The sequence below is a fragment of the Lissotriton vulgaris genome, chromosome 1_1 (assembly GCF_964263255.1).
Source record: "Lissotriton vulgaris chromosome 1_1, aLisVul1.2, whole genome shotgun sequence".
NCBI classification, from domain to species: Eukaryota; Metazoa; Chordata; class Amphibia; order Caudata; family Salamandridae; genus Lissotriton; species Lissotriton vulgaris.
The window spans coordinates 582,578,351-582,602,677 of record NC_141685.1 but is presented as its reverse complement, the minus strand read 5'-3'; the positions used below and the strand labels follow the sequence as shown (position 1 = coordinate 582,602,677).

General features: G+C 41.7%; 1 protein-coding gene across 2 annotated transcripts in view; it reads left to right on the top strand.

The window, feature by feature from the left end:
* The first annotated feature begins 2,665 nt into the window (after positions 1 to 2,665).
* SH3GLB1 (SH3 domain containing GRB2 like, endophilin B1) overlaps positions 2,666 to 24,327 on the top strand; it is a 289,157-nt gene continuing 267,495 nt past the window's right edge. The window contains exon 1 of one of the 2 annotated variants that reach the window (XM_086953975.1): positions 2,666 to 2,925. In XM_086953975.1, the coding sequence (XP_086810101.1) occupies positions 2,869 to 2,925 (57 nt within the window). In that variant the 5' untranslated portion in view covers positions 2,666 to 2,868. The remainder of the gene's footprint in view (positions 2,926 to 24,327) is intronic. The other variant, XM_086953976.1, reaches the window with a different exon arrangement.

Genomic DNA, 24,327 nt, shown 5'->3' with positions numbered 1-24,327 from the left:
TTATACAAGCCCCTTGAATATCTTTTGGTGTTGCACCCACCCACCCTACCCTTCTCATCATCACTATTTCTCCACTTCTATTTGGATGGAACTTTTTATATTTACAGAGCCAATTGACAACTTTGTTCCTAAGGTTATGCCAGGATTCTTTTTGGTCTCTTTTTAGAACTGGGGCCCCCGATAATACCAGTACATAAAAAGATGCAGCAGGCGGTAGGCTCAAAATATCTTCATTTTGCACCAAATCGGTCCCCTTTGGACTATGAATGATCCCCTCTCTACCTTGCAACCTTATATGTTCTATGTTATTGGTAGTGAGTACTGAGGCGGGTGCAGAGGCAATATTACTATCGGTTACCAGCGGTCCATCTACCCCAGTGCTGTCATCCTGTATCAAAATGGGGCTTGGATGATTTGTGTGGTCTGCAACATTAATCAATTTCTGGCTATCCATGCTTCTGCTCTCCAACTCACTCAACAGACAAGTACCTTATCTAGTTGTACTACTTTATCATCGAGAACTATTAATCTAGAGTTTAGACATTCTTCTATCTGGGATTCTATTGTATCTAGGGCGTTTTTGAGAAGTTCCACCATTGTACGATCTTCGTTTGCCTCCACCCCACTAGATTTGACAAAGTTCATGTCATAGTTAAAATCAGTTTGAGTTCCCAGGGATCTGCATCTTATTGCGACCAGTTCGTGTTTGTACGCTTCATCATCCCCATTCTTGCAGCCCACTGGTTTACTTTGCTTTCCTTTCTTACCAGCCATTTTTTTCTCCTTAAATTGGGTTTTGGGTTTAGCTCCCATTTCTGTAACAGATTTCTGTGTCCGCAATCTAGTAAAAATCCCTGCTATTCCGGCTTCTTTATGAGAAGTTCCTGAGCTGGTATTATTTGGGTTTTGTTGTGGTGACAGCGTGTTGTTGCCCTTGTTCTGGCGTGGAACAGTGACTGTGACAGTAACCGGTATTTGGCTGGTGGGCTTACTAAGAATTTGCCCATATGTTGGAGGACTAGATGGATCTAGTGAGAGTCGCCGCTTGGCGAATTCTATCTCACGACATACTAATTGTTCTGCTCTACTTATAAAGTCATCTAAAGAGCCAGTTACCCCCGGCCTCCCATTCACCTCAGTCATAGTTCCAGTTCCAAATCTACAGTTTAGTCACAAATGAGGAATACTCGAATTATCGACTGGTACCTTAACGGGGAGAACGACCAAGGGAGATGGCCCAGCCCGGCCTCGTCTAGCCCCGGACGGCCACAGACGTTCCCGCCCCGGGCTTCTCGCGATGCGGGGAGTAAGCGCGATTTAAAGCGCCTCCGGGCGCGGCAAATGATGTGGGCAGCTTCTGCCGCTTGGAACCCTCGGGATCGTAGTCCTCCTCTCGGCGGCGGCGGGAGTTGTAGGCACGGCGGCGGGAGGACAGAAGGGCAAGCAGGACGACCAGCGTCTGAGGATGCAGCCAACAGGTGAAGTGAAGTAACAAATGCCCCCAATAGATTTTTGGAACACCCGCTCCACCGGGAGTAATCACGATTTAAAGCTCCTCCTGGCGCGGCAAATGACGTGGGCGGCTTCTGCTGCTTGGAACCCTGGGGATCGTAGTCCTCCTCTCGGCGGCTGCAGGAGTTGTAGGCGCGGCGGCTGGAGGACTGGAGGGCAAGCAGGACGACCAGCGTCTGAGGATGCAGCCAACAGGTGAAGTGACAAATGCCCCCAGTAGATTTTTGGAACACCATGGAATAAAACCAAAACTATATTTGGTTAAAGCTATTTTTGATGCTCCTAGACCTGATGATAAAGATTCGCTAAGATCTTTCTTAGGTCTTAGTGAGTAATATTCGCACATTAACGAGAATTATGCAGGTAAGGTAGAACCGTTATTAAGAAAAAGCGAAAAATATAATTGGAAAGAACAAGTATTTGCATTTTGTGAACTAAAAAAAGCAATTGTTGCAGCACCCACTTTAAATCCCTACGATTCAGAAGGCAATAATTTAATTACAATTGGTGCAAAAAATTAACGTAAAGAAAAATAAGTCTAATTGGTGTTTAATAAACGAAATGTCCAATCTCTCACGTGTCCCTTGAAGAAGATAAGTTTAATCACAGAGGTAAGAGACCCCACACCGCTGTCCTGCCGGGCACAGCTCCAACTGACTGCCCACGTACAATCCCAACGTTCCAAAGGTGACATCATGGAACCATACATGCCATAGAAGGTATGCAGCCTCAGTGTGGGCTGCCTAAGCATAATACAACACGGAGCCTCCACTCCTGATATAGAACTTAGTGGCTTGTGTACTGCAGTTAGCCAGTAAAATGTATCCACATTTGGGGAGTTAATTTCTTCAGGGAACGCAAGTTACAGGCTTACATTCTGATCAGCTTTCTTGTGTGAAACCTCCTAAAGCTCTCCAATGAACTCATGATAGACCTGCTAAACGTGTGAGGTCTTACGAGATGATGCCACTCACTTTTTGTGACACCACTTCCTGGATGTCATACTCCCAGGCTACTTTCTGTGACGTCAAGTCCTGTGATGCCACACGCGATATCACGCGCAGTGATGTCTCTCGCATAAAACCGATGTACAACCACAAACATAAGATTGAACTCCGCTTGAATAAAAAAAAAAAAAAACACGTTGGTCTGCGTGCCTAGGAGGCACAACTATCCAAAAAGCCTCACTCCACGAAGAAACTCGCTCTCGGGTTGACGTGCGGAAGTAGGACGTGACTTAACGTGCATGTCACGCTATGCTACATCGTTGCTAATGGTCCTTCCTCTAATGGGAACTAGTCACTGCCACGGCAGGAAGAGCCGCCTCCCAGCTAGCGGCATACACACTCCAGCACCATGGACTTCAAGAAGCTGGCGTCCGGCGCCGGCACCCTGCTCACCCGTGCAGTACAAGTAAGTTGGTAGCGGCCGCAGGACGAGAGGCAAACTTGGGTTAAGTGAAAGTGGACTGGGGCATCGTTTATGCCACCCACCCTTTTAGTCAGGAGCAGCTTCAGAGGCGGACTCCCCTGGGCGACGGTTTCTCCGTAGAGGATAGGTATTCGTGGATTATGGAGCAGAACTATTGAACGCTTTGCGCAGCTTCCCTGAATCAGGCTCCTATGATGCTTTATGGAACTTCCTCACCCGCTCCATCACGTTGCAGGCCGAAGCTGCGCATCACTTTTCTGGCTGTCAACAAAGCTCCCGCCCTGGAGCCCTGCCCCTCCTCTCGGACGGCCACTCTGCTATGGATGAATCGTTCGGACCATGATCTCCGGTAGTAGTTCATGGGGTGCCCTCCTACCCTAACTTCCCCCGTGTCCAGTGGCAGTAACATCCTCTTGGACTGGAAAGTCTGAAATCACTGAGCGAGAGTAAAGTTAAGGGTGTTGCCGCACGAGTGCGAGGGTCCTGCCCCTCGGGGATATGGGTCCTGTGACAGCTGACAGCCTGCTGCTAGGAAGGAGGGGCGAAAGTCTCGGTGAAGGCTCTATGCCTGCTTTTTACTGTGTCTCGTGTAGATATGCACCATGCTTCTCTGTCTGTTAGCTCTCCTCGGCCATGATCCAAATTTATATTGGACACAAAGTATCTACTTTTTAGGGGAATCATTGTAGCAGTATACCCTGCCAGTGAAAAATCCGTTTGTTTATCAGTGGCTGCCACCATCACAAAATCGTGGAGGCTTAGAGTCTCTTTAAACATTGCATATTTAATCCCCCAAAAAGCTCAACACTCCTATGACATAAAAAGACATAACCTGAGTGCTCTAACGAACGTGTTAGCATTAGCGTATATAGTTTTCTACACCACCCTTTTAAAAGTGACATGACAGTAAAGTTAGTGCTGATTGACAGAACTTTGCTGCTTTTGTCTACTGATTTCCGCACATGATGAAGTTGTAACATTGCTGTTGTAGCGTATTTAGCGTTGTTAGTGCCTGAATAGTAGCATCCAAATATATACTCATCTTAAAATAGGCTGCTGTTACGTTTGAGGATAGCAACCCCGCTCATATATGACATAGTTGATTATGATACATGGGTGGAAAGATTCAGTGAAATAAGGTCAGTTAGCTTTGTCGTGTGTTTGTGAGGAAAAAAATTGGTATTTTGTGCTATGCCATGCTGGATATGGGTGGGTAGCTGCTGCTAAATGTGTGGGTCATAGACGTCTATTCACCGAAATGCCAGGGGTAGCGTAAGGGAGATCACACGCCTTTTGACCACCACTTTCACTCACACAAATACATACACTCACCATGCATTTAAAGCATTTTTTAGTTAGCCCAGCTGCCATTGAAGGGCATATTCCAGCATATTGTCCACCTTTTTTTTTTTTTTTAAATGTCACTGTTAGTGCGTAATATATTTTATTTATTCACCGTTAGTGTAATAAGAAAAAGACAGATAACAGAGAGAGTGGAGCCCCAACCGCCCCTTTCTTCCTCGCACTGAATTTGCCACCTCTGAGGCCAGGGGTCGCAAAGTAAGTTCTAAGGGTAGCAAAGGGCAAGCCAGGGGTCGCACCTGCTATCCCAAAATGACGTCCATGGTGTGGGTAGGTCTGAAAAGTGTGCTTTGGCTCATGGACGACAACAATTTCATTGAACTTAGCCCGATATTTACATTGGAAGGGAAACTAGTATCCTATTATTTAGAAATAGCTTCATTTAAATCAATTGTATAATGGAACTCGGGTATAGCACAACGTCCCCACAACTGTGCGTAACATCTGCTTTGGCGGTTTTTCCATTGCTAAATTTGCCCCAAACATGTGATTGCCAAAATGACATCTGAATATTGGTGACCTGCTTGTAGTGCACAAGGGTCGTCTCCTTAAACAAAGACTATCAGGAAGCAGCAATCTTACTCTGTATTGGATACATGTGCTCCTGTTTCAAATAGGTTTCCTTAATATTTCTGCCTGTAGTTCAATGATGTCCAACTTTGCCACACATTTACATATCAGTACACGCACCCATATTCTCAAATTTATGTAAACCGGATTTCAAAATCCCCCCTCCTCCCCCATAATATTCTAAGACAAAAATTAGAATACTTCCAGAATATTAGCTAGGAAAAGCATTTGTAAGCTAGTGTATACTAATCTGACAACGTATGGCTGTTCCCTGTTTCATGTGTGATTTTTTCAATCTAAACTCTTCTTAGGGTTGAGATAACTCATATGCAACACTTTTAGATTTCTAGTCCGCAAAAAAGCAGAGGTTGCAATAAAAGACATGAGGGATGTTCTATTCATATTTCTGGTCACATCTACTTTGCCGAGCTGCTTAGTGGTCTTCATCCTCGTGAGCTTTTACAGCCCTAGGCAATAATAAGCTTGTGATTGAACTAGATGCGTCCAAATAAAGTGTGTTACAGTATGCTTCTCTTGCTATTGGAGCTGAGTGTAATTTTTGCATTTTGTTGCAGTTCTGTTGATCCGTTCACTTAACATTCTTCAGTTTTCGAAAATCTGTAGTTCTTATGCAAGTGTTTAGCCCTTTTTGATGGCCTTAAACTTTCTTCCAACCATTATCCCAATAGATCTCTTCACCATATCTTTGTTTTCATTCAATCGGTGAGGATATGAGGCCCTCTTTTAGAGCGGTGGTAAAAGCATTGGTAATGACTATTATTGCTAGAATTTACTTTCCAAAATGAACCATTTAAAAAATGACCAAGCGCATTTATATGTATATTGTCGCATGTTAATTAAAAAAAAGAATACATAAGTATTGTAGAGAATAGCAGCATGTTCTCACATCAGGAACATTATAGCTTATGATGGTTAACTTATCTTTGGAGTTATGTATGGAGCTTGTGCAAGAAAAAGATGCCTGTGTTTTACAAATGTAACTACCGCAACTGAGATTAGAGCTGCTGATATTCTTTATCCTGGCTGCATTTAGTGGATGAAACATTGTGTTAACTAGCGGGATAGTTTGTTCCTACTTTTATGGATTTATCAGTTGTTTTTGACAAGGTCTTGGAGGTCTTGCTTGTGCATAAACTCTTGGCAGTAAAGATTCCATGGGCGACTTTAGAGCTATGCAAACATTGTATGTAAATAACATGCTTCTCTCTTCATCCTGGGCCCCAGGCATGGATAACAGAAATAATGGTATCAGTCAGAGCTGTCGTCGTGGCCCATTGTTAGCATTTTTGGATCCTCCTTGTGCAGTACATGTTGCACTTGCGAAGGGTATTGTTCACAATAAGGGGCTTGGAGCCCACCCGTTGCTTAAAATTCGTTGTCTTTACTTATCTGCTTTGTTCTTCAGGGTGGCTTTCTCCCCACTCATTGACTGTGGAACTTCCGGTATCATTCTTCTATGTGTTGCTTATTTTTGGTCCACTTGTTTCCTTTCCCTGACTGTATGTAAAGCGCTCTGATATCCTCTTGGGTCATGTTCGTGCTATATAAAACTTTATAAATAAAATAATTTATCACTCATCTATGCTGCCTTTTAATTGGACAGCACATGTCCCTTTATTTTCTTTCTATGGAGTATGAACCAAGTACAGATTGGTTCAACTTAACTAATGTTCACCTAATTATTGTACTCTGTTTCAGGTACTATTTTTTTCACTGCTGACATCTGACTCCATCATCCCCAATTGGTACATATTACCACACCACTCCACTTTATGCCACTCAATGTCTACCCCACTCCATTCTATGCCACTCTCCTCCATGCCATGCTGCTCCACTCTATGCCACACACCACTCTGCCATGACACTCTATGCCACTCTACTCCACTTCACTCTAAGCCACTACACTACACACCTTCTGTGACATGCTACTCCACTCTGTGCCATGCCACGCCCCGCCCCGCCCCACCACTGTAGGCCACTTCACTCTACTCTAGGCCTCTCTAGACCACACGCATAACTCAGCTACATTGCTGTACAACATGACTAAAAAACATTAGCAATGCCAAAGGCCTTGCGTAGGCAAGACCTACTGCCTTGCCAATGCTTGTTATCTTAAAATTGCTGACTCTGCTGCCAGTCCTCTTTTGTGGATGACCCAGCCATTCATACTCTGATCTTGCTTATAATCCAGTCATTTGGACTTCTGTATAATATATAATGCCCATTTGATCAATCTTCTAAAAAGCAAGTTGATGGATTTTTATCACTTCCCTTCCTGCTATTAGCAACCTTAAACAGAGCAAGTGACTGTTGTTAAAACCTTTGTGTCTCTCTATCGCTCTCGAATACTTACAGCAAATTAGAGTTGGCAAAAGCATCAGACTTAACCATCACATAGTGCCATAACTTCTGAAAGCACTGCAGATATTTAATTTAGGATACATCTATCCCCAGCCTTCCACCTTGAAAGCATATTAGGGAAGTCGGGTATCTCTTTGGATCACACATACAGGGCTGATGCAAGGAGTATGTGTCCAACGTACTTCAAATAAGCATTGTGTCCAATTTTGAGATCTCGTAGCTGTCTGCAATTCTAGGTATATCTGCCTGCTTGGGCAATGTCCATGACCCAGACTTACATTGGGGACATTGTTGATCCAATTTGAAGTTGGAGACAGCCCTCAACAGGCAATTTGTCTCATCATCTGAACTTCAGCTCTCCTATTCAATTCTTCCTAACATGCTCTCTGGTCTTTACTCACTTGCACTTCCAATTATTTTCTCCCATTCAGGAATCTAACCCCTTCCACCACCCATTCAACTGTCCTGTCGCTTTCCCCATCTTGTTTTCTGGTAAATCTGTACGGTTCTCATCGTTATTTGCTGTGAGCCTCTGCATAAATGTCCTTTTCTGGGTGCTTCTTCTAGTCTTCCTCGCTCTCCAATCTGTTATCATTGTGCCTATCTCCCTCCTCCTGCCTGCCATTTATGTGCCTTTTCACCCACTTCCTGACAGGCATCTTAATGCTAGTAAACTTACTCTGAATGTCATTTTCTTATTATTTTGTGTTGTTTTCATGGCCCTTTACCCACCTGCTGTCTCTGCACCCTGTCACCCGCAACGTGAAAATCCGTGAAGTTTCCCAGGAACCTAGTGCACTGCTCTGTTTACTCTGGAGAGTGTAATCAAATGTTATTTAAACAGTATGATTGATTAGCATAGATACCAAGATAAACAACTGTATACAAAATATCAATCAATTCGACAAAATATCACTGTTTCTGTAGTCATCAAGTGTTGCTTAATGAAGTAATTTATTGAGTGTTATTAGGAAGTTGTTGTGTTGTCACAAAATCCAGAACTGGAGCAACGACATTCGAATAAAAGTCCCAATGCGTTTCGGGCTTATCAAAACGCCCTTCGTCAGGGGAATCTACAAGTGATAATTATGCAAATTAATAGACAATTACAGCAGCGGTACTACAACAGCTCATTCATTTAGGCCAGGAAATAACAATCTTGCCCTAGTGTGTTTTACACAAATCTTACTAATGGTGCATAGATACCAAGCCACCAAGGAAAAAAGCGAAATACTAAACAAAGAAGGGACAATACTAAACAAAGAAAGCTGTGACTAAAAGGTGATAAGTTGATGAAACGATGGTTGTGAAAAAAACCAGACCTGGGTGCTAGAACCGTGAGTGGCATGCAAGAGTAGGGAGACAGCATGCTGGGATGTATGCGCTCACATTTTTGGTTACTGTGGGGTACGATCCCCGGTCACTGGGTCGTCAGGTGAAAACAACGTGGAAAATATCCAAGTGCGTCGACTGAGTGCGAACAGCTCTATGGGGGTAAAGTGACCATTCATAAATATACATATAACAGAAAATAGTGAGTCGCATGAATAAGCTGGGAAAGCGGGAACTCACCCATATGTTTAACGCGTATTACGCTGTGGAGTATAGATGAAATGTCGCACGCCCTGTCGGGAAATTCCGGTAAATGCGCTTAAATGAAGGTAAACTGTCTATGCGTTCCCCAAGAGCTCAACGCAGTAACAGAACCCAAGACTCACCCGTGAATGTCACTCTGCCCGAAACGAGTTGCATATGTCGTTCGACGAGTGAAGGAAAGTGATGTGTACGAGTGAACATCTATTAAAAGATTGGTGATAGAAAGAGGACTGAGGAAACGGTTGCCATCTTAGAGGGGCGAAAACTGTATCGTGGGGAGAAGGTGGACTAAAAAAGACGAAAAACACTGATAAGTGTGAAGATGATACATGTACTGTTTTAAATAAATATACATTTTCACTCTATTTGGAAACTTTCCTCCAACCCATTGTTCAATCCAGCACCACGTACACACAAGACACTATTCATTTACTCAATATCCTCAGTGACATCATGATTCCTCCTGACAGATGATGTTGCATTGTACACCTCCATCCCACACCTGGAGGGGATGGAGGCCATAGAATGGGCCCTTCTGAAAACGGATACCTTGCGAGCCCACCACAATAGATGTTCACTCGTACACATCACTTTCCTTTACTCGTCGAACGACATATGCAACTCGTTTCGGGCAGAGTGACATTCACGGGTGGATATTTTCTACGTTGTTTTCACCTGACGACCCAGTGACCGGGGATCGTACCCCACAATAACCAAAAATGTGAGCGCATACATCCCAGCATGCTGTCTCCCTGCTCTCGCATGCCACTCACGGTTCTAGCACCCAGGTCCGTTTTTTTCACAACCATCGTTTCATCAACTTATCACCTTTTTAGTCACAGCTTTCTTTGTTTAGTATTGTGCCTTCTTTGTTTAGTATTGCGCTTTTTTCCTTGGTGGCTGGGAATCTATGCACCATTAGTAAGATTTGTGTAAAACACACTAGGGCAAGATTGTTATTTCCTGGCCTAAATGAATGAGCTGTTGTAGTACCGCTGCTGTAATTGTCTATTAATTTGCATAATTATCCCTTGTAGATACCCCTGACGAAGGGCGTTTTGATAAGCGCGAAATGCATTGGGACTTTTATTCGAATGTCGTTGCTCCAGTTCTGGATTTTGCGACAACACAACAACTTCCTAAGAACACTCCATAAATTACTTCATTGAGCAACAGTTGATGACTACAGAAACAGTGATATTTTGGCGAATTGATTGATATGTTGTATACAGTTGTTTATCTTGGTATCTATGATAATCAATCATACTGTTTAAATAACATTTGATTACACTCTCCTGAGTAAACAGAGCAGTGCACTAGGTTCCTGGGAAACTTCCCAGATTTTCACGTTGCTTTTAGCCTAAAGGTCTAGCAGGGCCTTCACACCTTATGCACGCAATTGTAATAATTTGATTATTCAATTTCATTCTAAGATTTTCCTTAAGTTCGATTATTGAGTGCACATGCTGCTGCGTTTTATCTTCTAGTTCCCTGTCACCCGCAGACATCTATCCGCTTCATGCCTTTGACCTTTCTCCTAATCAGCGTTCTTGTGACCCGGCTGAACCTGGGCACCCCGTGCCCATTACCCACACATCTGTGTACTATCTCTGTGATTCTCACATACATTACAAGTATGTTCTGCATTATAAAAAAAGTCAGTGGGGTAGTCTTAAGTAGAGTGTTTTCTTAAGCTGCTCAAAAGTAAATGAAGACACCCGGAGCTGTCCTCTCCATCCCCTCTTGCATCCCCGCCCCAGTTAAACCCACCTATCACTTCCTCTACTAATGGCAGTGAGGTCAATGAATACTGGTGTATAACTGAGCCAATATGCAAACCTTGCTGATTGGAACTGGAGTCGAAATGTGTGCCATCTTAATTCCCCCCCTCCCCTGTGGCCCACAGAATCTTAATGCCTATCCTGTGACATTGTGAATGTTCAAGTTAATTCTGTGTCTGGTGCTCCCCACCCCTTGCCTAAGTGAATAACTGTCTGTTTGTATGCACACTGCTGTGAGGACCCAGACCTTACTAATTTGACAGTTTTTAGGTCTCGCCTGGGCAGCGCATGAGCTGCTCTGGAAGGCATGCTGTAATAAGGAAGGGACTTTAAGCCATGCCCATCCTTACAATTAGCTCCTGTTACTGTTGTTTCTATATGGTTGCTTCTGATTCGTTAATAGGCTTCTTAGTCCCTCCCTAGTGATGCCTTGTCTGTATCTGTAACCTCCCATGAGGACTGAACTTTGTACTTGTGGTATTACACAGTATGTTTATTTAGTGTGTGAACACAATTTTCTTAAATTATTTTGTCCTACAGCAGACACATCATGCTTTCCTGCTTGAGGCACCCTCAGGTTCGAGAATGGCAGCCACACATTTCTTTTGTTATGCGCAGCTGCCGAAATTTACACTGATCGCAGTCTTTCATCTCCATCCCACCCATGTAGTTCCTGCTTTCATTTCAAGTTACTTACTTAATTGTGATTTATTTTTTAATCGCAGTCTGCAGGGCCCCAGAGGGCTTCGGACATGCTGCAATGCTTGGTTCATTATCTCCCCACCTCGTGGTTGCATAAATGTGGCAGCCTTCTGATTTTGTTTGGTTCTGCATCTGCATACCAGTGCGGCAGCTGCCTTCCCCCTCCGCACCCCAACCCTCTTGGTATTTGAAGGCTTTGTGAAAGTTGGGAGAAAAGAAAACTATAATTATGGACTGCTACAATTAAGCCATTCATAATGAACGTCTTAATTGTAGCAATGCATAACTAGTTTTTATTTTCTCCTAACTTTCAGTGGTTTCATGTTCGTGACAACATCGCAGCCTGCATGGGGCGCAGATCCAACATTTGCAATGCAACAGTTCTCGCTTTTTCGAGAGTTTAAGCTATTGGCTTTGTACATAACAATGCATTTAATTTATCTGTTTAAAAACAACACATAAAAAAGACATTGTCATTTACAATGCCAATAGTTGAAACCTTTGCAAATGCGAGACCTATTGCATTGCAAATGCTTGTTGTTATTGTACACGATTTTGTATAGATGATCCATCATGACTTATTTTGGCGTCAAAATGCTCTTAAGCGTACACAGCAGTGTTATTTGATGTTTGCTTGCGAAAATTAATAAAAGTAAACTTTAAAAAATGGGAAGTTCTTTACATTTCATTAAACCTACCCTATAATGATTTATCTTGCCCTTATTCCCCCCACCTCTTCTTTCGAAGTAAGCATGGAATCAGATTGATTTTTGGAAAAAGTCTACAGGCTTGTAAATCTTTTTATTTATATGTTCTAGCAATTTCTTTCATTCAGAGGGCAACCATGGCATCAGAGAGTCGATATGAATAGAGACTGGCTGGCGATAGACATTCCGTTAAATGTTATGTTCTAAGAAGGGACCTTCAAAATGTATTAATTTACAAAGAGAAGTAAATAATGGTATTGTTTTTGTGACGAAAATATTTTAAGTAGAATATTAAACTTAATTGGTTAAAATCACTTTATCACAAGATACAAGGCAAACTACTTTAAGAGTGTTTTAGTAGAACTAAATTTATCTAAACGTCCCTTGAGATAAGTTATGGAATTGGCTATTACAACAGCCATGAATTTGCTCATAGCTCTTACACTTGCCTCCCTGAATATTCAGATTTTTCCTTCAAATTTGCGAGACCATTTAAAGAAAAGGTTTTCAGATTTTTCAGACGATATTTGCATTTAACCTCAGTAGTTTCTCTGATGCTGCAGTTCTGTTCAGAATAATAGTTTCACAGACTCAAATCTAGTTATAAGGCTGTAATACCACTGTTAACGAGTTCATCTAATCCAGGCGATTATTTGAAGAAGAAAAACTGTGATTTTTCACTAGCAGCACACGCACATGACACAGTGTAGCCGTGTATTATGAATGATGCCGGGGGTGAGCTCAGGTGCTGTGACGTGCGAAGTCGTGAGCACTGCATGGATATGCTGGGTGACTAGCTATTGATAACTTGGAAAGTTTAGTGTTTTTCTGTTTGTTCAACCCTTAACTATAGTTTTTAAAGGTTTTTTTTAATCAGTTTTGTAACCACCAGAAATGGGACAATATGAATGCTGCAAAGCAACGATTTTTCAGCAATAATGAGGTGTGTATTACGAACAAATCCTAAACACTCTGAAAATGTTTTGTACTTCTACCCAGTGATAAAGCTTACACAGTCTATCGCTGCTAAAAAGATTTTGCTGATACTGTACCAAAAAACATTAACAAAAGAAGTGCTATCAGCCATCCTAGGCCACCTTATTTGAGGCTGGGCAGGGTAGCCTTGGACTTTATCATTTAAACGTTACTGATTCTGTTCACTTTGACTGTTCACCTCCTGGTGTTTGACGCCAAGCCATGAGAGGATGCTTGCCTGGTCTTTGCTGTCATAAAAGTGTGTTCTTCTTTTTATGCTTTTTGGCCCTAGGTGGCCTGAAAACAGCTTTCTAAGGAGAGTAGTCCGTTCTGTTTGTGCCCAAAAAGCCTCTTTTATACTCTTTGACTCTGAATTAGTGTCGCCTAATCTGTATTTAAGCAGATTGTTGCCCCCGTTCATAACACTTGTTTTTTTTTCCAGCCGTATCGACTGTATCTCACTTTTCCTTTATCCTCTTTGCAGATACCTCGCCTCAGAAGACCACTCCCAAGTTTAATTTATCTACCTTCCCTTCCATGCAATTAATTGTGCCCTCAGTCTTGTCTGTGGATTCAAATGGGATGCACCAAAGATGATGGTGGCCTGATAAAACTCTGATTGTAAACTGCGTAGTAAAAGATGATCAACTTCTTTCTATCCTTTTTCCTTCGCTTAACCCCTCTTGTGCCCATACAGGCATTTCTTCAGTGGCCGAGGAGTGGTCATTTCTTATCTCTTAATATTGGTATATTTGTTACTGCTACATTCTAACGGACTGAGGCACACCTACTGCTGTCTTTCCACCAGACCAGAGTCAAACCAGTTGAAATTCTGCAAAGTACTTAAATCTTGGCTTTATTTGCAATATTCCTCCCTACTTGTCATGAAGGGTTGTATGACATTACAAATGCATACATATAAAACACATATATGACTTTACAATTCAAGGTAAGTATATATAAGGTTAGTGAAATCCCTATTTTTTTTAAATAAATGTGTCCATGTTACTTATTTTTTTAAATTGTAGGGAGCACCCCCGGCCCCACCACCACCATTTTAAAAATTACTTTAAAGATAAACATTTTCTGATTGTGGGAGGGGGGACACCCTCCCCCCTCCTTCTTCTTCTTTTTTTTTTTTTTTTTTTTTTTTTTTTTTGTAACCTTATCATTGTATCCCCTTAACCACTCCTAAACACTGAAAATGTCCCTGCCATCCAATACCCTTACCCACTCCTAACCCTAAAAATACCCTTACCCATTCCTAATGACAGCCTTACCACCCAATACCCTTGTCCACCCATAAACCCTACAATTATCATTACTTTTGGGTTTTCTATCCGGGACCAGCACCTCATTGGCTGCGACGACAGAGAACTTAGCCTGATCCCTCCTTCCCCTGTAGCGGGCCTTCCCCCCCCACCCCCCACACCAAGTGCAACTGCGGCTGTGGGGTGTATAATATATGGCTATCAGGGCACACTCAATGCCGCAGTCCTTTCTTGCACTCCTCGTCCTGCCCACTGAATTGGCATCACAGGAAATCTCTCTGTGGTCTGGGACGCTGGCTTCTCAGTGCCTGGCTCCAGACCTGTACTACCTGTCCTCCCGTCCACTGCCCGGGGGTTCTGAGGCCTACCAACAGCCAGGCTAGGCATACCAGAAACTGTCTGACTATGTATGGGGACTACTCGGGTGAGCCTATTCCTGAGTCGCTGGAGCACAGGCACTGATTTGTCTTTGTACATGCTGCTGCCCTAACAGGTGTTCTCAGACCCAGTCATATGCCATATGCATAATGGTGCACCCGAAGACTGCCAAGGCACCGGTGACTGTGACCCAGGGTGGCAAGGATCCCACAGATGGTGGCCATGCACTCCTGCCGATTCGATGAATTCTTGTCTGCTTTAATGGACATAAATTCCATCCTTGAACCCAGTATAGACGCTTTAGGGATAAACATGGGCCTCCTATGAGATGTCATCAAAAAACTGAAAGACCGAGTTGAAAATACGCAGTCAACGTTGGTTGCCCTTAGGCCCTGGGTGGCGGACTCTGGCACACGCCTTTGGGTCATGCAGGAGGAGATCGACAACCTAAAGAGGAGAGTGGATGATCCTGAAGGTAGATCGAATCAAAACAATGTGAGGATTGTAGGCCTACTGGAACAGGCGGAAGGCCCAAACATAGAACTTTATCTCGAGGACTTGTTCACAAACACAATTTTAGTTATGAATAGCGCAAATCACCACTAGTCTCTAAGCTCTTTCCAAAGAAAGAAACACAACACACTGCCACCGATGGACCACTCGTGACCCCAGAACGGTTTAAAGTATAGATGAAGTCTTTTTAAACAGGTGGGTCTTTAGCGCTTTTCTAAAAGACAGTAGCATTGACTCCCCTTGCAAGGTTGCCGGTAGCTCGTTCCAAATTTGCGGAAGGAGGATCGACACAGCTCTGCCACCCTTTGATTTAAGATTAAATCGCAGTGGAGTAAGCTTGCATGCTTTGGACATCCAGTAGTCGCCCTCTTCTTTAACTACAGGAGCAGGGATCACATCCTGCATGTAACATGGTCCAGGGATCCTTGGTCTGTTGAAAATGCCAAAGTAAACATTTATTCTGATTATACATTGGAGGTTCAGCACCACAGGTCCTCCTTTAAAACAGTAGAAAAGTGCCTTCACGACCACAGCATTAAATATGAATTGGTATTCCCTTCTGCTCTCCACAGGGATGTGGAATTCCAATAGCCCGACGCCCCAGACATATTGTTTAGGGTCAAGGGCAACACGTTTTCAGGTGCATTTTGCCCTTGGGACAAGTAGGCCCAGCCCCCTGCAGCACAAACCCTTTGGCTGTCAGTTTGCAGTACAACAATATGGATCTTGGAAGGGCACTGTTTTCAGTTCAGGTAACATTTTTGTCCATATGTTGATGCTGATCAAACTTGTATTTATGGTTCATTAATTGAAAGCCTTTATTATTACGGTTAGCGATCTAAGTAAATGTTGTAAGCTCTGACTGCACTACTGCAGTTGTTCTAGTATAAAAATGTGTACACACGTTTTCAAAGTTTAGCAATATGAGGCTATATATAATGCTCCCAGAATGCTCCCTGATTTGATGCATATATTTGCAGAAGCTTGAAAGCAAGATTGAGGATTCTTTGCTTTCAAAATAAAATGTTCATAAAAAAATTAAAACTGAAAAAAATAAGCATTGGCAATGCCAATTGGTCTCGGCATATTAATGAGTTTAGTGGTGTAGAAGTTACAGCATAGTGACGAGGACAGCAGTAATAACAATAAAAGCCGGTTAACTGCTACATTAGAGTTAGTAGGATAACAGAGTGAGCTTTACAACAGTGACCAGAGATTTATCATGACAGTAATGTGAGCAGGACCTTAGTGACAATTAAATTAGCTGGACACACTAACAGCAAAATTAGCAGATTAGTAGTAACAGCATTGTGAGGAAAACAAATAGTAGCAGTAAAACAATAATAGGAGTGTAACTACAGCAATGGCAGTGGGACAATAGTGTAGCAGTATTATTAAAATACTGACTGCCATAGGAGGAGGACAGCCTTGGTAACAGTAGGAGAGAAGTGAGAGCAGAACATCAGTGTTAGCAGGATAGCTGTGACAATGAAATTAGCAAGACACACTAACAGCAGAATTAGCAGGATAGTATTGGCAGTATTGGGACGAGAAATACAGTATCAGGAAAGCAATTTGCAATGCAATTGGTCTCACATTTGGGACCTTATAAGTATTCATCCATCTAGCACATTATCCTGGGTGCTGCAAACAGCGGCCGAAATTAAGGAGAGGGAGGGGCGAGCAATGACAACCTGTGAGGGAGAAAAAGACGACAGACAGGACTGACTTGGTCTTTCATCTTTCCAAGATTGGTCACCAACACATCATCAGCTCGACAAGACTAATTTACTAATATTGAGGTTAGGGAAGACAAATCGGGCTAACTTGTTCTTTTATCCTTTCAATGTCAATTTAAATTGTCAATTAATCAGTGCATGCATTATAATTACTGAACACATAAAGGGGTTACGGGCGGTAAGGTGTAAGAATAAAACCATTCATTTTAGAAGAAAGGAAGGAGAGTGGATATAATTCATAAAACGCCTACTCACACAGCCCTGAGGGTGTACTTAGGTGCTTGGATGGGTAAACAGTTTGAAAAAATGATATTGGTTTGCCTAGCACTTCCAAAATATAGGGTTGCTCTTTGCCAATGACCGACGAATCGCATGAAAGATGAGTCGAAAGATAACTGTTTAGATAACTTGTTTGAAGATTTCCTCGTGCTTTCGTGGACCTTGGGAAAAAAATATCAGTGTTATCGGATTATCCATTTGTCTAACTATCCATCATATTTTGTTTTGAATCTTTTCATTGGATACACCTCTAAGAAGTCGTAAAAACCCTGTCACTGAATTATTTTTTTGCTTCTCTGGCATATTCTTGTGCTTCTATTGCTACTGTGTCTGAGGTTTTATGGTTAGTTTGGGTTTTGTTGGCATTTTAAGAAAGCTTTTTTTGGTTTCAATGTAATACTACAATTTTTTATGTAATGAAATTGAGGAGACAGATAATGTTTGATGTAACTCACCAGTCTAGATTTGTGGCAGTAAATGTTAGAGTAATGTTCTGTTGGTATATAAGGGATGTATGAGGTACATTGGATACACAAAGCAATTAAGTGTTTCAACCAAATAATTAAAGAACATAACAATGAGTGATGGTCAATGCTGTATTAACTACATCACTTTAAAATCAAAAAACTTAGAGCTGGAGTTCAAAAGTTAGCAAATAAGCATTGCCAATTTAAAGAAACCTAAATAAAATAATGTTTTTCAAGTAAGTTAATGGAAAATTTTAAAACCCCTTAAAGATATGAAAACCTATCCCCCCTAGACTAGAGAGTACAGGGTAGGCCGGTGCATACAAGCATGAGATCAGACTGAATCTGTGGGTAGGGCCAGTAAAGGATTTTACCTCTGTGGTAAAAATCTGCCCAGGGAGACGAAGGCCAACTGTGTATCTGTTGAAGATTCCCTGCAGTAAGATGCACCGAACATAAAGACTCTGTAAAAGAAAAAAGCTCAAGCCAGCCCAACCGGTTGCCAGTATGTTTCTTGACAGCCTGGATTAGATGTAAAATCTTCAGATGTTCTGGGTTCCTTCCCTCATTCACTTCTCTGTTCCTGAATTTTCTGGAGCTCTTCCATGCTCAGCTGTTTCCATCAAGGGCTTCGTACTCTCAGCCTGAGGTTTTCAGAGCTCACTCTGAAGGCATTTTGGAGAGAATTTTATTCAACCAGGAGTATGCGCATCCCTAATCTGCTAAAAGCCTGTAAAAGTCTCTAAAAGGGGCATTAACTAGCATTACACCCTAGATTATATTTCCAAAATTGTTTTGGTTTTAATAGATGTAATCAACTTGTGCAATCTTCCGTGAGTCCATCAAAATCTGTTCAACAACAATTCTGTCCAGCAAATTGCTCAAAACATTTAGTTCGAAAACTGTTCAACTTCCAGGTAGGCTGTCCAGCAGGTTGCAGATACAGTAGCAGGTCAGAGGCCCAACTGTACCCAAGAGGCAGCCAGAAGAAGAGAATGTGTATTTCTGTAGCCAGGGTCATTGTCCCGCAAGGTCTCTCACAGAGGTCAGCACAACTATCCTATCCCTTCTTCAGCTAAGACCTCATCATCCTTTATCCAAGCTTGAAATAGTGAGGATGGGTCCAGTGTGACTTTATTATGAGGTTAAATTAGGGTGTCATTGTAAACCATATATGTCTTTCAACATTCTGTTTCATTCTAGAGTGGTGCTATCTAATCTATGTGAGACTTCCTAAAGCCCCAGGAAATCCCAAAGATCATCATCAGAGATGACAGATTCCTCTGTTGCGAGACGTCTGCCAGGTACATATTCATAACCCCCAAAACATGTAAAATACATCACCTTCAGCAGAGGAAATGTCTGAAAAAAAGTAAGGAGTAAAGGTTTTACAAAGTTCACCAAGGCCTCTGAGTGGGCAATGGATCACGTGTGCGTGCCCACTTTACACATCCTTACCATTTCCTCGTAGGGACTATCAATCTTCTCCTGGCAAACTTCTCATGTTATTGGAATGCTTTGAAGGCAGACCACAGATGGCAGCCAAGGGAGCTAATATGCATTCAGTAATTAGACTTTATTTTAACCCATGTAGTAACTCTGCCTTAATTAACCATTACTTAGAAAAAGCTTAAAAATGTTTCCCCGACTTTAGTTACAAATTGGATGTGTCAGCCATATGTGGTATTTCAAAAGACAGATGCTAACTTTGCAAAACTCAGATTTACTTGAGAAAACACCACACAAGACAGTGCCAAGGAGTAAGTCTAAATCTACATACTCCTCAGACCGATAACAGAAAAGCACATTTTACCAGAAAGGAGTAACATAACATGCATAAAGTGAATTTGTAATACCCTGGTTATTAATAATTGTGCAATTGGGATCGCAATCTGCTGCAGGCCTCCCTACACTCTGCACATTATCCTGACATGCTCAGACTTGACTGTTGCGCACACTTTGGGACCCCACTCATAGGAACTTATGGCCTGTATTGTTGCAGCAACTATGACACTGCTAGTACTACATCACGACCTCTAACCCTTAAAAGTTCCGATCTACCGGCAGAAGTACTGAGCCTTCTGTCTCGTCCACTCTGCCAAGACCCCACATAATAAACGGTACTCAGAAAAGAAAAATGAAGTACTGTGCATATTAAATTAAGCGGGCGCCGTGCTTAAATGAAGCAATAGGAGGCCTGAGTTGGATTACTTTAAAAATAATAATAATGTAGACAGTGGGCGCGGAGCTAAAACATCAAGCGTGGTGCCCCTGCATATTAAATAAAGGCAAGCGCCATGGTAGAACAAAGCACATAAGTTGCGGAAAATATCAAATATCAAAAGTAAAAGCATGGGTTTACAAGACAATTTTTAAAGCTTACAGTAGTAACGTGTCCAATCTCTAATAAAAGAGAGAGGGACCCCTAGACCAAAGGGATAGGGTACCACAATAGACACAAGTCAAAAAAGTAAATTCCCTTTGGGCAAGTGAACATTAATACAAAGGTACTTACAAACCATAAACTCACTAATACATAAGCATAACAAAGAAGCAATGAAAAAATGGAAAATTCAAAAACGTGAAAACACTATAATAAGATCAAAACATTAGTACAATTTATTGACATACATTATGTTCATTAAAAATTGGGAAACAAACACAGGACGTAACAATAAATAAAAACATTCCAATAAAAAAGGAGTTACAGGAAAAAGGACTAAATTCAAACAACAAAATTATTTCGAATTTTCCTTAATTTTGTAATCCACATTCACTCCTTGAGCATCGACGCGTTTCGGCGGTATGAACAAAGTATGACCGCCTTCATCAGGGTATATGTATATCTGTTTCCCAACAGTTCTGTAAATTTAAATAAGATTGGTCTAAATTATAACAGGCAAAACAAATCAAATTTAATTTCAAAGATACACTTTTCTAAAAAAACACAATGAAATGTACTACTCTATATTTGAACACCCATTATAGCATTGCTTCCAACATTATACAACACATAAATACAGAAAACATTACATTACACAATTTCACAAACATTAGCAGCATATTGACAAGATAAAAAAGTAGGTCACCAGATTTAAGCAGTACCTTACATTTCATTGCATGTACACTTTAAACAACAAGTATCTTAGACCGGCCTAAGACATTTGGCCCAGGTTATAGAGTGATCAAAAAGGATTTACACAAGTATCTAATCCGACACAAAGAAGGTGGCAATAGTATGGAGCATGATACATCACCTACCTCAGGAATATAATATTTAAGTCCGTGCATCATAAGGGGTATATGTCCTCCTTATCCTTTTCTTGGGATATTCGGCCTGCGAATTATCCTATAGTTCGCCTAAACATAAGGATGAATAGATATCTTATTTATTTATAACAAGGTTCAAATGCGAAGATCAATTCTAAGATCAACAAAGCTACTTGAGTTGATGTAATTTAAAACCACGGCGGGACAACGTGCATATTTATTATTCCCAGTATCTATGGCGGAGCCTCTCATTATCTTTATTGGCCCGTTTCGTCGTAAGTTTCCTCCATACTAAAGACAAATCAAGTCCCATAAGGACTTTGCTATTATTATTATTAGCCAATCATACTTCGTGCCGTCTTTAAATGCACTCATAAGCACTCCTATAGACTGTTGTGATCGGCCACATGATTGATAGGTGGCCAGATTACATATATTGCTATATGTTTGATAAAATGGCCAGAGAATAATTTCTCTAGCTTATTCACACTAAGAATATTGAGCCCAAACTCCTCTTTAAAATACACTACAACTCAATGCAACTTACTGATTTAAGAATATAGTTGCTGATATAGGTTCAACTTTCAAAATACGTCCAGCGCTATAACTGAAGGCTGTAAATGAACAGACAAAACGGTAATACCATTAGTTACTATGGCTAATTCAAGAATATTGAACACAGAATATTCCTTAAATTAGATTCCCACTGAGTGCAACTTACTGATAAAAATATAGTTGCTGCGGTAAAGTCCAGCTTTCAAAATACGTCCAGCACTATGGCTGAAGGCTGGAAATCAACAGAAAGAACGGGATTACCATCAACACATATTACAAGTGTGATTCTAGGTCGCTGTCTCGAATTTTTAAAGTGCAATGATATACTTACACGAAATATTAAAAAGTGTAAGCCTGGAACGCGGTACAGTTTTAATTAGTTTTCAACTTGCTAGGGACACAGCGTGACTTCTAATACCCTTCAATTTGGGCAGCTCAATATGGGTCTCTGTCCTGAAAATTAAGCAGATACAGAGCGCCACCAGATCAGAAAACGTCCTGGAACCGAGATGAGTAAAAGAGTTGGCGCGTTGCACACCTAACCCGCCCTTCTTACCTCCAAAGCTTGCTAAGCCGGTGTCCCGCGTCCTCACGTACGTTTAGGCGAAATCAACCAGAAGCCTGCTTTTCCAGCTAACCTTTATATACTGATTGTACTGATAGGCGTACACCACATAGCCAAATGGCGAACGCGGAAGTCCAATGACGAACACAAAAGTAATGGACATAAACGATGGACTATACCACGTACCTACAATGTTTAGTGCAGTTAGGAACGCAATGAGTATAGAAAGCAGACTAAATAAAGCCTACCAAGTATATTGTATATGAAGTAATAGTGAAGGCTATATTGTTGTATATAGACACGCATGTTTACACGTTGGGTACGCAATGAATATACAAAGCGGACTAAACGATGCTTATCAGATATTCTTGCCTATCGAATGATAAAGGACTGAGTCATTATAAACCCGCGCATTGGCACGTGAAAAAGTAATTTTAAATACAAGTATTTTTCTGAGTGGCTAATTGTTATGATGAACATAATGTATGTCAATAAATTGTACTAATGTTTTGATCTTATTATAGTGTTTTCGCGTAACGTGTCCAATGCCTCCAACAGTCAGTCTCCATATGATGTGAGCTGCAACAACTAACAAACAGTTTGGCGCATGCTCTGAAGTCCTACCTGGTCTGTGAGCAGTCAAGCCTGAAGGCACGGACAATGGGAGGGAGAGTAAACAAGCAGCGCCAACCAGTGACTGTCTAGGCCTACCACCGCTTTGCTGCTTGTGCTGTCTCTGTCTCCCACAGTGAATCGTCACTGTTTTGTCACGCATGAATACGATGTAAGGCATCGCATGCATGCGAGACAAAGAGTGCAAATGGAGCCTCCAATCAGAAAACAAACACGCACTAAAAACGCAAAAGGGCTCGTATTTATATGAGCCCTATTGCATTTTAAACAGAAGTGCAGTCATTAAAGAAAGCGTGAATGGGAGGGGGGAGGGGTGTGGTTGTGGTAAAGCAAATTCCGGACTGCAGGAGGGAATGCGAACGAGTAAGGGAACAAAACAATTTTTAAAGTAAAAGGGCTGATAGCCTCGGAAGAATAAAACTGACGACATGGCCATCAGGAGGCAGGACTAAGAAGCCAATTACCAATCAAATGGCAGAATTTTTGATTACAGCCAAGGAAAATGATGGGCAGAAAGTGGGCGGAGCTTCCCTCACAATACTGTATACAGCATCTCTTGACGAGACAGCGCACGCGCTGCCCAGCAGAGACCTAATGAATTTCGCTAAACTACTGTAAGAGTTGAGGTACCATTTCTTTGCAGCATCATTTAGTAACATGTGTTGATGCATTCTAGTATTTTCCCAAAATATTCATAATGGAAAATTAGTGTATCCACTTTCAATAGGATTGTGGGAAACAAAAGTAAACGAGCATTGGCAAAGCCAGTAGGTCTGAAATTGGTGGTCAGCTTTTTAGTTTTGTCAATGTGGGAATTGTTTTGGCATGGTTTTTGTAAAACCTTATTGGCGATGGAGCTGCTGGGCCATCACCATTATAACAAACATTGGCAAAAGCAAACATTGTTTTTGGTCTCAAAAAGCACACACCTCCACAGTAGTTACTAGCACTGAACAAAACTACTTTGTGTGCCGATATGCTCCTTGTGGAAGAGCAGAATGCTGTCACTCACAGTGAAGCCAGCCGATACAGAGAGAGAGAAAGAGAGAGAAACAGAATTTTAATAAACGCAAAAGATCATGGTCAATGCTAAACCAAATTGGGGACCCAAATTATTCGAGAAAATCTCACAAGTGCACCCATGGTATATGTCCTTGCATTAAAAGCAGCTATGCGGCTTTCGTGAATTCCCAAGAATTTACAGGTCAGGAAATAGTACTTCTAGAAAATATTTGTGAACTGCATTTTAGCGTGAGCAAATATGCAAGTGTAGATTTGCTCATGCAAAAATCTGAGTGTTTGCAAATGTACATTCCCTCCACCCACTTTTTTCCCCAACTCTGGAAAAAGGTTTACATCTGCCATTGTCAGGAGTACATTTCCAACATTTCTCAGGATGGGAAAAGATTAGAGAAGAGTTGTTGAAAATCCTTAAAACATGCAAGTTAGTAGGTTTGCACAGACTCCAAGGGCGTTCTAAACCTGAAACTACTGCTTACCACTACCTACAGCCCCAGTATGTTGCTCTGCGGAAACGTGGCAACGTAAGGGGATTGCAAGTATTCAAACACCATTATTGTACGTGTCCTGGCATAATCAGAGAGGCTATGTCGGAGCTCCTATATAATTAGATTACTGC